This window comes from Batrachochytrium dendrobatidis, assembly GCF_000203795.2.
Source record: "Batrachochytrium dendrobatidis JAM81 unplaced genomic scaffold BATDEscaffold_6, whole genome shotgun sequence".
Lineage (NCBI taxonomy): Eukaryota > Fungi > Chytridiomycota > Chytridiomycetes > Rhizophydiales > Batrachochytrium > Batrachochytrium dendrobatidis.
Window position 1 is genome coordinate 881,413 of NW_006281104.1, and position 13,897 is coordinate 895,309.

The following is a 13,897-nucleotide window of genomic DNA, read 5'->3' on the forward strand; positions in this document are numbered from 1 at the left end:
TCGGGTTGTAAAAAGCTTGTTTTTAAATCCATAAAGCAATCTACTTGATACCTTGACATGTGGTTAGTCTAGCAAGTACGAGTGTGGATATAATTGAGCATTACATTCAATATATATACCACACATCAAAGCAATCAACGCCATATTTGTAAAAAGTAGTAAAATATCAAACTGATAAAGTTTCATTTGGTAATCCATATTAATCAGTGACGATTTATTCTGCATTTGAAAAGAAGCTCAATTTTCGCTCTTGTCCAACCATTACCACATATTTTGCATCCACGCCAAAGGCAAAGTCGGTTAGTGACGCACCATTGTTTGTAAATGTAGCTACATGATCCCATTTCTTTACAAGATGAATTCTAAATAGCAGTTCAAACAGAGCATTGATCAGCAACAGAGCCATGAGTATAAAAAAGCAAATGCAAAAAGTTAGTGTATGGTGGGTAAAGCACAAACATTTGAAATTCACATTGCATTCAAGACAAGATAAAAGCAAAGTTTGGTTGAATTTTTGTGATGGCATGCATAAATTAGTATCAAATTACCTGAGCTCATTGCCAACACAGATGCCAACATACTGTCCGCTATGGTCAAAGCGAACACGAGCTATACCAGTTACACCCTCAATAGGACCCAACTCCAAAGTGTAAAAGTTTGTTAGTTTGCGAAGATCCCAAAAACGCACACATGTTTCCTTGTCCGAGGTTGAAGCAAGATAATATCCGTTTTCAGAAAAGGCAATGCTAGTAATAGTGCCATCTAAATGTCCAGTGAATGTGTGTGCCTTTGTAAGCGTCTTTGTATCCCAAAGATGAATCAGTGAGTCATTTGTTCCAGTTCCAAGAAGAAATCCATCAGGATGAAACTGGACAGTAGTGTAACCTATACAGATCAAGCAAATAACAAAGTTTAAGCAGGTATTATAGTCTATTAACATAACAGCAGTTGTAATTCAGACCCTATTTGAATAACTTACCAGAAGTAATTTCGGGATGGGACACAGAGGCAACAATCTTGCCACTATCTAGATCTAAAATAGCCCAGATGGAATCCATTCCTACAGAAATAGCAAATTCTCCGGATGGATGAACCGATACCATAGTAGCCCGATCTTTATGTGCATCAAACACAATAGCGCTTTTAATCTTGTAGCTGTTTTTGACACGGTCGACATTCCATAGTTTAACTGTATGATCAAAACTCGTGGTGATAAAGGACTTTTTAGAAGCACCTCTCCATACAGCGCAGGTCACTGGTTTGGAGTGAGCTTTAGCATGTGAAATTTCCGATTCGCACTTGTTAGAAGCATCAAGGATATACACTGAGCCGTCCTTTCCAGCCAAAAGTGCCCAAGAAATACTGTTTCCGTCAATATCAGCGGTAAACAAATCGAGAGAAAGACTGGTGGGCTCTTTAGCAGTGTGTATAGAGGTATTTTCAGCAATCTCAGTCATGGAAGCAATCTCTTCGATTGTAGCCAGAGTTTCGGGTGCTTTGCGCTTCCGTCGAGTTTGGGACAGTCTGCCGAGTGAAAATAGATCAGAAATGGAAAATAAAGTCAATAAAAGGCCAGTATATATGGAATATCATTGAACGATTTATGCAATCTATTGTAGCAGTTTAGAGCATTACAGTTGTATTCATGTAAATGAAATGCCAAATAGGATAATTCACACTGTATTTACTGGACAGTGTGACAACAAAGTCGACCCAATACATCTTGGAATTTGTAGTATATAATACATACTCTTCAGATGTCTTGTTGATTGTTTGAACCATAGCTTCAGGTAAAGCAGATTCGGTAACAGGAGCCATGTCTACATCTGCAGTAGTATTATCGGAAGCAACAGCATGTCCGTTTGACTGAGAAGTGCCATGACTAGCTTTGAACTGGGAGAGAGTAGATCGAGCATCGTCTCTTTCCTTGATCAAGCGGGCAATAACACGTTTAGCAGCATCGTATTCGTATAGAGCATTTGCCAGCTCAAGACGAGTGGAGTGGTAGTGCTGTTTCAGCTGATGAGTCTCGAGCATGACCGAGTCCCATTCGTTTTGAAGAGTAAGCAGTAATGTTGGGATAGATGTGGCAACAGGAGGTCTTGGTTTGATTACCTTGCTAGCTATTTGAGTGTACAGATTAGGAATACAAAAGTTATACAAAAGCAGAGTATGGACTATAAACTCAACAAGTGATCTGTAGGTCGAGACCAATACTTGAACATGGAATTCTAGATTGAGCAGTTATTATGATTACATCCAAACACTAGAACGTACCAGACTTGACAGAGATTAAATCATCGACTGTCAAAGGCTCGTTGTTTTCAGGATCAGTACCACAGTCTGCAATATGCTTTAAAATAAGACTCTTTTCAAACAGCAGACCTGATTTGATGGACACTACTGGCTCTCGCGGAGCTTCACCAGAAACTAAAGTCGGTTCAATGCAGAATCGTAGTCAGAAAAAGGAACAAAATCTCATTTCAAGAGAATCCTTGTGCTGTTCATACAGACAGTCTGTCATAACTCACTTGCACAAAACATGTTGCTTTTGTAGAGGATTTCTAAAGAAAGAAAAACCCAAAAAACTTCACGTCCAAACTCTCCAAATTCTCATTCATGAAATAAATATTCAATTGCTATTCATGCTAAAAACACCTGTTCATTTCAAGAATCCAAACTGCATGATGTTTATGCGCGGGTGACTTGCCACACACGAATGACATTGTCAGTGTGTCCAGAAAAGAGAGTCTGGCCATCGGCTGACCAGGCAAGAGAGATGCATTGAGGAACAGTGCTCTTCTTGCCTTGAGGGGCAAAGTCGGGCTTAAGATCAGCAACAACAGACTTGCTCTCAAGATCCCAGATTTTAATACCACTGCCACTGGCAGCACAGAGCCAGTATCGGTTGGGAGAGAACACAAGTGCGCTAATGATATCACCAGCCTCGAGAGAGTACAAGTGTTTACCATCGTTAAGATCCCACAGCATAGTCACACCATCCTTACCACCCGAGGCACAAAGTGATCCATCAGGAGAAATTGTAATAGTGTTAATATAGCCAGTGTGACCGTAGTGGTTTGTCTTGAGTTTTCCCTTGCTAAGATCCCAGACCTAATCATACAGTCACGGTCAAGTACAATCTGATTAGCAAAATAATCTGCAAAAATCAATCAAATAAGCAGGTACAATAGTAATGGTGTATCATTTTCTATGGGTGAGTTTAGTCTCATTGGCGTAATGCCTCTGAAGTAGCAAATATGGTAATAATCATCTACAAACACTACTATTCAACAAATCTCCAACAACCATCGTATTACCTTGACAAGTTTGTCCCATCCAGAGGAAACAATAACAGGGTTCAAGGGATTGGGAGAGAATTTGACGCAAGAGACCCACTCAGAGTGACCATCCTCAATGATGTTGTACTTGCACTCACCAAGAGTGTTCCACAGCTTGATGGACTTGTCACGCGATCCAGAAACAATCTGACGATTGTCAGGAGAGAATGAAACTGAAAGAACGTCGTTGGTGTGGCCAACAAACTGGCGAGTGGTCTTTCCAGTGCTCAGATCCCACAGACGGAGAGTCTTATCTATACACGGAATTTACCATGAGCCTTTTAAACAAACAGTTTTGAAACAAACTAGCATACTCCAACTCACCCCATGAGGCAGACAAAGCAAATTGGCCGTCAGATGAAATCACAACATCAGATACAAAGTGGTTGTGTCCAGTGAGCGAGCGGTAAGGAACACCGTAGTTGGAGTCATCACGAGTCAAGCGCCAGACAATAACAGTCTTGTCTATGGTGCAGCATCAACAATCCGTGAGATCGATATAATCAATGCCCAGATAAAAGCAAAGTTTTAGTAATCAAACAACTTGAATATAAATGGAGTTTGACAAAAAACTGGATCCAAGTCAGTAAGGATCAGTTGAAAAGTCCAATAACTGCAGTGCTGTTGCATCAAGATTAAGGAAAGCTGGCAAATCAAGAAATATGCATGTTCATGCATGACTAGACATCCATCCATCCATCATGCATGAGTGTCTGACACATGTATGCGTGATGGATGGATGCACTCTATCTCTTGGGCCCGCCTAGCTGTACAAGACATTCATGTGAATTCTTCACAACTTGAACAGCAGTTGCAAATTCAATTCTTTGATCCAGAGTTAAAGGAACACATACCACGAGAGGCCGAGAGAATGGTGTCGGGAGACTCGGGAGAAGTTGCAATGGCAGTAACCCAATTAGTGTGGCCTGTTGTGATTAGATAGTCAGACAAAGTTATAAGAAGATTAGCAACAAACTTGATTTTAGATTCATTAAGCAGCACATACCTTTAAGTGTTCCACGAAGAACAAGAGTATCTGCCATGATTGCTGCTGGTTGCTGAGAGTCGAAAATAATAAAAGATCATCAAGAATAGGTCAGCACATCCATCAAAGCAAACTCGGCTCATGTGCAAACAGCAGAACACGCACCAGATAATGTGAGGGAAAAACGAATTGGCAGCAAAAGATTCTGAAAACGGTTTCTGGTTGGCAAAAACTGAAAGTAACACAACTAATCACGTGAATGTCATGTGATTTTACTTGACTAGAATCTACAGTCATGTTCATGTAGAGTAGAGTTGGACTTGTCCTGCATTGACTGTCTCTTTGAAATAAAGATTGCACATTTCAGGAAATGCAGCCATACATGTTGATCACCAGGAGAAAGACTGTTCAACTTTACCAATAATACTGCCCAATTATTTCATAAAATTGGCTGTTTATTATACGCCCTTGATGTTCCATTTTGCGTCAATACAACAAACTTTCCAATTCACTAATTAGTCTTGCTGATATGCATCTCTATTCTGCCACCAACCGTCTTGTTTGTCTACTGCTGGCTGTACTTGCTGGATTGGCCTTAATCAGCCCTTTGGTCACTGCACAGGCATACACTTCATCTCTTGATTATAAAACTTACTTGCTCAGCTTAAAGGATGGTGTCGGCCAGGATGGCTTGAACACTGTCGTTGAGTTTGTCCACAGCGTAGCTGGTGTTGTTTTAACTACATATGACTCTCTTCCTGGTATTATCAAAGTTGGTAAATATAATTCGCATCTCTACTTTTCTCAAGTTTATTCTATATCACAACGATGTTGCTGATGCTTATTTGTCATCTTATCACATTTGACTCTGTAACATGGATGCCGCTGTCATTGATAAACTGTAGAGATTCCTGTAAGTACAGTCGATGCTTTGAAAGGACTAGGCCTTGTGGATGTTGAAGAAGATGCACCTGTTTATGCATTAAATGGTTAGTCTTTTAAAAACATCGCAGCAATCAACTCGAATTACAGCCATATCCACATAAAATGGAACATTTCATATATTTATCATGCAGTGATTTCCTCTATTTTGCTTCAAATAAACAATGGTTAAATGTCCGTTGCTTTCTTACCACAAATTGATTGCTTTAATAAATATTCTCAGTTTTTTGGTGTTGGAATTGCTCAGCGAACAACCTCATTCTTTATTATACTTGAATCATTCTCTGCAGAGTTCAAGAATCGACAATATAGTGTCTCAGTCCTCACATCATTTGTTGAACTGCTGTATTTAGATCTTGCAGTTTTACCTTTGCATAGCCATACACTGTACGATCATCAAATTCGCTCATTACAATCCAGATATTTGTTTGAATATTGCCAATAAAGCCTGAATACATTTCCTTGTGATGATCTGTCTGTCACTTACAAATGTTGGGTTTTGTAAGTAGTATTGTTTTCAAGGTCATTGACATTGTTGGTCGAGACATTTGCGTTGGGTAAAAGTCCACAAGTACACTTGCAGCATCTCATTGTCCAAGTGCTGATGACTACAAGGTTGATAAACCATAAATTAATGCTTGATGTGATTTCATGACAATATATTATAGAAAGTAGATATTCATACGTAAAAGGACATGCTTGAATGATAAAGCCAAAAACCGTTTCTAAACAATAATTCAAAAGGACACAATGTTGTCCAATAGTATTGGCACCCATCAAACATGAGACTATCATGTATTTTGACACCTATTTAGTGTTCTATTTTATGTGAATAAATGCAAAGATATATTTAATTATGACTGTTGCTTATCATTCTAATATAAAAAGAAATAACTCAAAAGCATTGGTTATAGCCGCTAATTTAATATAGATGAATTTCGAGCCGTGCCAGATGTAGACAAATCAAATACACCTGTACCACCCATGGCATCGATTGCAGTCATGGCATCCATAGCGTTCATCACACCATTACTTCCCACGTTTGGAAATTGCATACCTCCAATACTTGCCAGCTGAGAGATGGCAGCTTCAAGTACTGCTGCATGCTCTCCATCCATTTGAATAGGTGCGTCATAGCAAGAGCTTGTAGTTCGTGTTGTATGTCTTTTTAGCGCGTCCTACAAGTGCAATTGTATTAAAAAGTATCATACATGTTAGCACTGGTTCACTTGCAAGGTATTAGGATATTGACGCACTGTTACACTAGCGCAAACGTATATAAACCAAAATCTCATTTTATCAACTCACCAATCGCGAAAATGTTTTGCAACAACGCAAACATTGGAAAGGTCGGTGAACAGAATGAACGCTTTGCTGATGTCGTTTTAAATCATGAACACGATTAAAGCAAGCGTGACATGAATCGCATCGAAATGTTCTAGGTCGATGTGATTTAGCATGAGATCGAAGCTTGATGTTTGACGGAAATATCTTGTTGCATCCAGGATGCGTGCATATAAATGGTCCAGACTTTCCACGCTGTGGTTCATCTACTGTTAAATGATTCTGTGTTTTTGGCTGGATATGATTGGTTTCATTAGTTCCAGATGCAATGATTTGGTCAGGTATATTTAAAGTCTGTTTCAACAAAAACATTTCGTGTTGCTTGGGTTTTTTATGAGAAACTTTGGGAGATCTGTTTGAAGCGGTGTTTTGAGTATTCTGATGATGGCTTGATGATGCAATAGGCATGTTGCCTAAATCCTGTTGATGCTTCATGTCATGTGTGTATGGGTCATCATTTAAAGATGGCATGTTGAAATTACCAAGTGGTAAAGAAATGGATGGCATGGACGGTGTACCATGATGCATAAAAGAGTGGGGTGCAAATACATCCATGCCAGATGTATGAAACATCATTTTAGGAGAAACTAAAGGCGCGCCAGAGTACTGGGGAAGAGGTGCACTTTTTGGCATATGATGGTTTGGAAGGCCTATAGTCATGAGTTGCAATTGAGTATCAGAGCTTCCTGACATGGGTCCACCAGGCATATCAGAAAGCACCAAATTATGCATAGAGTCTTGTCCTTGAGCATGCATTGTAGCGTGTTCCAAATCTCGGAGAAACGTGTCATTATTTAGTTGTGAGAGAATGTCTGTGTTTGTATGCATTCCTAAAGCGCCTATTCCTACTTCTGTTGGATTAACATTTTGCATCATATGCATATATATTGGGTCATCTAGTAGCTCCATCACTGGCTGTTGATCTTTAAATGCAAAGGAAATTGGGTTTGAATCTGACCCTTTTGTAGTGTGATGAGCAAGGATCTGATCAAAATAGCCATCATTGGAAGCTGCTTGAAACATCATTGGATCTGGACTTGTAATAGAAATGGCCGATAAAATTGGATGCTGATATGAATTAGACAGCATCAGTCCAGAAGTGGGAGGCTTTGATGATCCGCTGTGATCTGTGTTTGAAAAAACAGGAATATTAAGATAACTTAGTAGGCTTTTTGGAATAGTATCGTGCTGAAGAGCCGATAATGGTGGAGTGAGTAATGTCGATGTAAATGTCGCGTCGGTAGTATTGCCATCGCTCTGTCCAACATGGGCGGAATGAAAGGTATCTGAAAATAGTTTTTCAAGTTCAATGTGGTGCTGATTGTTGCTAGCGTCCACTTGATGGAGAAAATCAGTATTTTTTGAAGAAACTCGTGGCGATGGTCCAGCTGAAAGTGGAGCACTCGAATTCGAATTTCCAGATGTTCCCGAATTAGGGTAGACAGGATTTGGGGATACTGGAGATTGCAGCAAAGTATTGGGATTGGCCATGGCTGGATGGAGAAACTGATGTTGTGGCTGATGATGCTTTACTTTGTCTTGATCCAAATCATGTTGCAGACTTTTGAGCTGGAGTTGCTGTTTTGGAGGCTGTGAGTGAGTTGTGCTCAAACTAGGTTGCACGCTCCAATCGCTTTCACTCATTGCAATCGGTTTCAAGTTACTAACAAGATACTTTATCAGCGTAATAGATTCAACTGAGCTTGTTGGTCGCTTTGAATCAGGTGTGAAAGTATCCCAGGTACCCGAATACTGGCTCTAATAGTACGAGATGCTCTTGCACTAGATGATGTGTAACCCCAAAGAAAACTGTTACTTGACTAAAAATATTGATCCAAAAACTTTTCATGGAGTGGCATTAACGCTAATAAATAGGATGGATGCACACATGGGGTGGAGTTGAAGCGTGGCTGCTCATCGCGTGTGGGGAAATTTGGACACATCGTCCAACTAGCTAAACAGGTGTGGATGTAAGAATCGGACACTAGATTTAGATGGCGCCTTTGGGTTCCACCCCTATCTCAATATCAAGTAGTTGTAGGCAAACCAAATCCAATTTAATTGACAAGCATGCCAGATGTTGTCATTGCAAGTCATATCATCACTGCTTTATGGTAGACTCGAGCTTGCTCTACGTGTAATTCAATCATCTATTCAAACATTGCAGCTGTATTCACGTAAAAAAACACTTGTATTGGTTTTGCTTTGGAATATACAATGATCAAATATTCCTTGTGCACAGCGACCATCATACGATGCTCAAATGATTCTTTCTCCTGATTTAGCATAACCACACATTCTACAATCGCTAAATTCGAAACTAGATCCATACATTGCAATCCAAATATTGAGTTGTATTTTCAGACTCTATAGACTCCACTTTGTTGTATCCTAAAAACCCATTTGTTTGCACTCCAGTTCAAGAGAACACGGATTGAAGTATCGGGAATGCAACTGTTGTTTCCATGCCAATCACCGAAAAAATATTATCCAATTATAGAGTTCAAAGAACACAATCTTGACCAGTATACTGATACTCACCATTTCATGAGATCGATATCTTTAGTGATTCATTTTACGCGAATACGGCTGTAATTACAATAAACTAGTATCAACACTTTTATTTATTTTGTGATTTTAGCTACCAGTCGTATTTAGATAAAACTCAATGATAAAACAAGAGTAAAAGAAAATAATCAAGTGTTTTGATATTGCTAGAATTGGCGTTCGGCCAGGATACTGCACACGCCTTACAAACCATCAACATTGGCTTAGATATGCTGTGGTGAATGTCTACCTGTCAAATTATTACAGTTTGATATATGATCTACCAAATCTAGCAGCTGGATATTAAAATATTCAATAATTCACTCCATTTATTTAATGAAAAGACTAATGACCTTGTCAATAACCTGTACAAAGTGTACAAAAATTAGCTACTATAATCAACAGCACCCATTGTCACAAATCATATAGGACAAACATACCAAAGAGTCTAATACAATTGGATCAAGACATCGCTGTGATGCATTATGAATACAGGTATCTAGTAATGATGTCAGCAGACGCTCATCTTTGATATGACACCAGTATTGAGTGCGTAAATAGGCAACATCCACTTGAATCTGTTGAAATGCTGGTCCGGGCAAAACAGATACCCTCACTTGCTCAGTTAGACACTATGATATAAAACCATGTATTAAATAAACACGTCTCAACTCCAAAATGACATGAAAAGGTAGTTGGATGTGCATCACAGATTGAAACCAAATCAAATTTCAGCAGATAAAATATAATCATTTAGAAAATCTACCTTGATTATCATTTTAGCGAGAGCGCTCATCACTGCGCTGCGACTAAACTCAATAACAGATGGCAAATACTCAACGCGCTCTTCAAATAACTTGTCTATGTCGTTTAACAAGGATTCAAATCGCTCTGGGGTACGAGCAGGCACATTGCTAGCAGCAGAAAATTGTGCAAAAGGTGCATGCCGTACTATTGTAGTTGGGCGTGTTAAGTTATTTCCATTTCCTCCAGATCCTAATCCATATGCACCATTGGTGCTGCCTGTAGAAGCCATAGATGAAGCATATCGTAATGTGGCAGTAGGCCGACCAGAAATACCAAGACTGATATTGCTTCCACCACTACTTGCTAACGTATTGGCTGATGATCCTCCATTGGAAATCATTGCAGATCCAGAATTTCTCAACCCAGGAAAATTGGTTCGAGCTCTTTTAGTTGTCTCCACTGTAAAGTTGCGGTGGTATAGGTTCAATCACAGTAACCCACAAAATTAAAGTGTCAAAAATAATACAATTATAAAAAATCAGTCATCAGTAAAAAGCGTCCAAAGTCCCCATTAAACAAATATATTCCATTCTTACATGATCGTCGTCGCGAGTCGCCTGTAGACTCTTCATCTATGCTGCTTTTAACATCGCGTTGAATGTTTTGAAGCTCGATCGATAACTCAAGCCATATCTTTGAAACACTGCGAATTGGAACATCGACAGCCCCACGTAAAAGATCGTCCATGTATTTTTTGATTCTGTTTGTGATACCGCATACATGAATCTGCACATATCGCAGTAGTAGGCTCTGAGAGGTGCGGCGATATGTGCTAGCAATCTCATGTGCTTTGGACATAAGATCTTGATCTAAAGTAATTGTAGGTGAGCTAACATCACTTTTTTGAGAACGAACAGAAGATTTGGATGGACTCGATGCTCCACTACGATCATTCGCAACATCGTGCGGCGATCCAGCCATTAGTATTCTTTCAGCATACATAGAGAATACAGACTCAATCGATCCCTTTGACCATTCCAATGCCAGTCTTGATAAAATCAGAATACGCATAGGTTCAGTAACAGTTTTTGAAGTTTGTAGCGTTGATAACGGCACTACAGTGGCATCATGCTCTGCAGAAAACCGTAGATCGGCTGAAGTTTCCCGAAGCATGTCGTTTCCTAAATCTGTCCAAAACACCAGGAGGGTATCTCGAATTTGTTTGGCAATTACATCCACTTTGCTTCCAACTTGCTGAGATGGTTCTGGAAAAATAAAGTTTTCCAAAATAGGCAATGCGTGCGCAATCAAAGTTTCCTTTATCCAGCTGGTGATATAACGCACAGTAGTAAAAACATCTACTTGAGAAGTAATCTGAACCTCTTTCCATCGGACTAATTGTGCATCAAATTTACATTTCAAACATAGCAGTTAAAAGCCATTCAAGTGCACTGACAAAATCTTTAGGCTTTAACTGACAATAAAGCCACGATTGAAATCAAAAGTTACGTACCAGAAAACTCCTGCCTGACTTTTCCAAAAACTCCAAAAATGATTTTGTTTAGAATAAAAATAGACATTTCATCCAATCGTGAGTTCATACTAGCTGATAATGAGGATAGTACTCGAGTTGATTTGAGTCCATCAGCTCCAAAAGGCAATGCTAAAGAAGGCTCACTAATAGCCTCTATTTTGGTAATGTCAGTGCGAATTGTAGCAAGAATCTCAACATACAATGTTGGCAATGCGCGCGAAATATCGTTTGGAAGCTGCAATAGAGTTTCAACCAAACTAAAATATGCGCTTTGTGTCTGCTCGATAAAAAGAAAAAGCAACCTTCGAGCCTCTTCTCGGTCTTCTTGAGACATCTGAGCCATATTTAAACTTGCTTTAAGCAAAGCAGTTGATTGGTCATTGATTGGCGCTGATCGACTATCTGCTAATACAGATTGTCGAATATTTAACGAATCTCTAGTTTGACTAGATAAAGGAAAATTTGCTGGTGTTTCATACTGACGCAGAAAATAAACATCAAAGCTATCTACAAATATACAAAGTTCACCAAGAAACCATGTGTTGAACTTGGAGATGAGACCAATTGTAATATTGGTTTCTGATGATGGCTGATTTGACAAAGCAGATTCAGAGACCTGCAAAGTGGTTCGAGCAGTTGGCAATGCATGTCCCATTTGGGAGTTGGAAAGTTCAATCAGAGGAGCAGATTCCAACTTGAATTTCTTATTGAATTGAATAGATACTCTAAGATTTTGATAGTAATAAACATGCTTAACAATATAATAATGAAAAATCAAAGCCAAATTTAAACAAGATCAGTTCAAACTACCTTGAGATGTATTCCTTGGCCAAGTCCAGCGGTAATGACGACCCCAATCCAATCATTAGTCCAACATTCTCTGTTATTTGATGTATACTAGCCTAATAATAATATATAATTAGTATCGATCAATCAACTCATCCACAAAAGTATACTGGCAATCCATCCGTCGCAAATGGAATCATGGGTCATTCAGATATAATCAAGCACCAAAGTAATTACCTTGTCGGCTTCAAACTTTTCACGGACACGACGTCCAACATCAGCTATAATCAATGCGCATTCCTCTTCTATCTGTCTAAAGATCTGCATGTGCTTATAGTGAGTCAAGAGTCTTCCTGTTTTAGCATAGTAAGCTACTGCTTGAGAATATTGTTTCGCTTTAACACACTCAGTCAACTTATTTGGCAACTCGAATAAAAAGTTGAGCTATTCAAAGAGTTGAATCAACATCGTATTTGCATTTAAATTAGAAAGCATGGTTATTGTTAATAAACTCGGTCAAAAGATACAAACCAATTTTATCATCACACACCTTTTTAATCAGATTATGAACTCCGCTTAGTTGATGGATCTTGGCTCTTTGTGGTGCCAATGTAGCATGAATATTTTCGGCGGATCCAGTGATTGCACCAATTCTTTTTTCCAACAGTGAGATCTGTGTTTCCATTTCTTCGGCATTGACTTTCATCTTTTCAAGTAAACAAGAATGTTTAGTACAGTCAACCAATTAAACTATTTGGGTATATCGTATGAATAAAACACGATACAAGACTACTAGAGCTTTGTAGATTCGAGCCAGCAATGGAAACAGACATCACCACATTTATTAAACTCACCTTTCGAATAGTATCTGTGGCCGAAATAAATTTGCTATAATTTTCATATACAAGGGTTTTCATACTTCCATCTAGGTCCTTGATTTCTAGACAAATATACAAGATTTAAGCACGAAACGAGTTTTCATTGTTGGATTTGAAGAGTAGACAACCATTCGAGTTTTTCCAGAGGTACATTATTGAATCAGATCCACTCACCCGACACAAGCTGGTTGTCTTTTTTAATGAGTTCTGGAAGCGTCATTTCCTTGAGCATTTTGTTTAATGCAAGCTCAGGATGGTAAGCCTCGGAATCTATAGCAGTGAGTTGGCATAATAAACATGTTGGTACTGGATAGCATTTATCGACATATTATATATTCCATTCGATATGGATGATTCATAGCAATGTGGATTTCAAACATTGACTATTTCATGCTAAACTTGGTGTTGGATCGTACACTTCGAGTCCATTTCACATACCATTATCAATTGGGTCTGCTCTCTTTGGAAACAACTCTGTAGCAACAGACATGGGCGAGGTTGCATCACTCTGAATCTGGGCACTAGTAGTGCTGGAGACCGCAGCACTCTTTTCTGTTACTGTACTTTCAGCTAAACCATAATAGTCCTTTAGCAAGTCACGACGGCCTTTTCGCGAAGGCTGAGAAGGTCGTGGGCTGGAACTTGCGCTATCTCTAACAGGAGTGCCTATCAAAGGGGATGCAGGATGATGCGTCGTATCGGGTGTAGCAAGCAATGACATTGTCGCAGTCTAGTGAATCTGGTTATAAAGCTGGACTGAATGTGATGTTGATTATACAAAATACAACCCAAT

At 39.1% G+C, this 13,897-nt stretch overlaps 5 protein-coding genes across 5 annotated transcripts; 1 reads left to right on the forward strand and 4 right to left on the reverse strand.

Annotated features, from left to right (window-relative positions):
• Positions 1–166: 166 nt before the first annotated feature.
• BATDEDRAFT_88622 (uncharacterized protein) lies at positions 167–2,544 on the reverse strand (the record flags this gene model as incomplete). The annotated part of the gene is made up of 6 exons (XM_006679226.1): positions 167–362; positions 549–885; positions 980–1,524; positions 1,751–2,123; positions 2,278–2,430; positions 2,532–2,544. 6 exons carry the CDS (start codon positions 2,542–2,544, stop codon positions 215–217), a joined length of 1,569 nt encoding a protein of 522 aa, XP_006679289.1. The 3' UTR covers positions 167–214.
• Positions 2,545–2,638: 94 nt separating this feature from the next.
• Positions 2,639–4,400, reverse strand: BATDEDRAFT_33248 (guanine nucleotide-binding protein subunit beta). The gene is made up of 5 exons (XM_006679022.1): positions 4,348–4,400; positions 4,196–4,267; positions 3,666–3,806; positions 3,321–3,595; positions 2,639–3,114 (listed from the first exon to the last, which is right to left on the reverse strand). The coding sequence occupies exons 1-5, from the start codon at positions 4,382–4,384 to the stop codon at positions 2,692–2,694; spliced, it is 948 nt and encodes a 315-aa protein (XP_006679085.1). The 5' UTR covers positions 4,385–4,400; the 3' UTR covers positions 2,639–2,691.
• A 455-nt stretch (positions 4,401–4,855) lies between these two features.
• On the forward strand, positions 4,856–5,462 carry BATDEDRAFT_88624 (uncharacterized protein; the record flags this gene model as incomplete). Its single annotated transcript, XM_006679147.1, has 2 exons — positions 4,856–5,102; positions 5,232–5,462. 2 exons carry the CDS (start codon positions 4,856–4,858, stop codon positions 5,318–5,320), a joined length of 336 nt encoding a protein of 111 aa, XP_006679210.1. The 3' UTR covers positions 5,321–5,462.
• A 723-nt stretch (positions 5,463–6,185) lies between these two features.
• Positions 6,186–8,256, reverse strand: BATDEDRAFT_88625 (uncharacterized protein; the record flags this gene model as incomplete). The annotated part of the gene is made up of 2 exons (XM_006679227.1): positions 6,186–6,446; positions 6,577–8,256. 2 exons carry the CDS (start codon positions 8,254–8,256, stop codon positions 6,186–6,188), a joined length of 1,941 nt encoding a protein of 646 aa, XP_006679290.1.
• Positions 8,257–9,468: 1,212 nt separating this feature from the next.
• On the reverse strand, positions 9,469–13,825 carry BATDEDRAFT_88626 (uncharacterized protein; the record flags this gene model as incomplete). The annotated part of the gene is made up of 11 exons (XM_006679228.1): positions 9,469–9,524; positions 9,600–9,791; positions 9,926–10,365; positions 10,503–11,300; positions 11,420–12,165; positions 12,251–12,342; positions 12,464–12,670; positions 12,777–12,932; positions 13,081–13,166; positions 13,279–13,374; positions 13,543–13,825. The coding sequence occupies 11 exons, from the start codon at positions 13,823–13,825 to the stop codon at positions 9,489–9,491; spliced, it is 3,132 nt and encodes a 1,043-aa protein (XP_006679291.1). The 3' UTR covers positions 9,469–9,488.
• Between the last annotated feature and the right edge of the window lie 72 nt (positions 13,826–13,897).

Bases quoted from the DNA above. Each gene is read 5' to 3' on its own strand.
- BATDEDRAFT_33248 (XM_006679022.1), bottom strand. From the start codon at position 4,384: ATGGCAGATACTCTTGTTCTTCGTGGAACACTTAAAG. The intron at 3,807-4,195 runs GTATGTGTTCCT...GCTGCACCATAG, and splicing joins CATTCTCTCGGCCTCTCGTG to ACAAGACTGTTATTGTCTGG. The intron at 3,115-3,320 runs GTAATACGATGG...CTGTATGATTAG, and splicing joins GATGGGACAAACTTGTCAAG to GTCTGGGATCTTAGCAAGGG.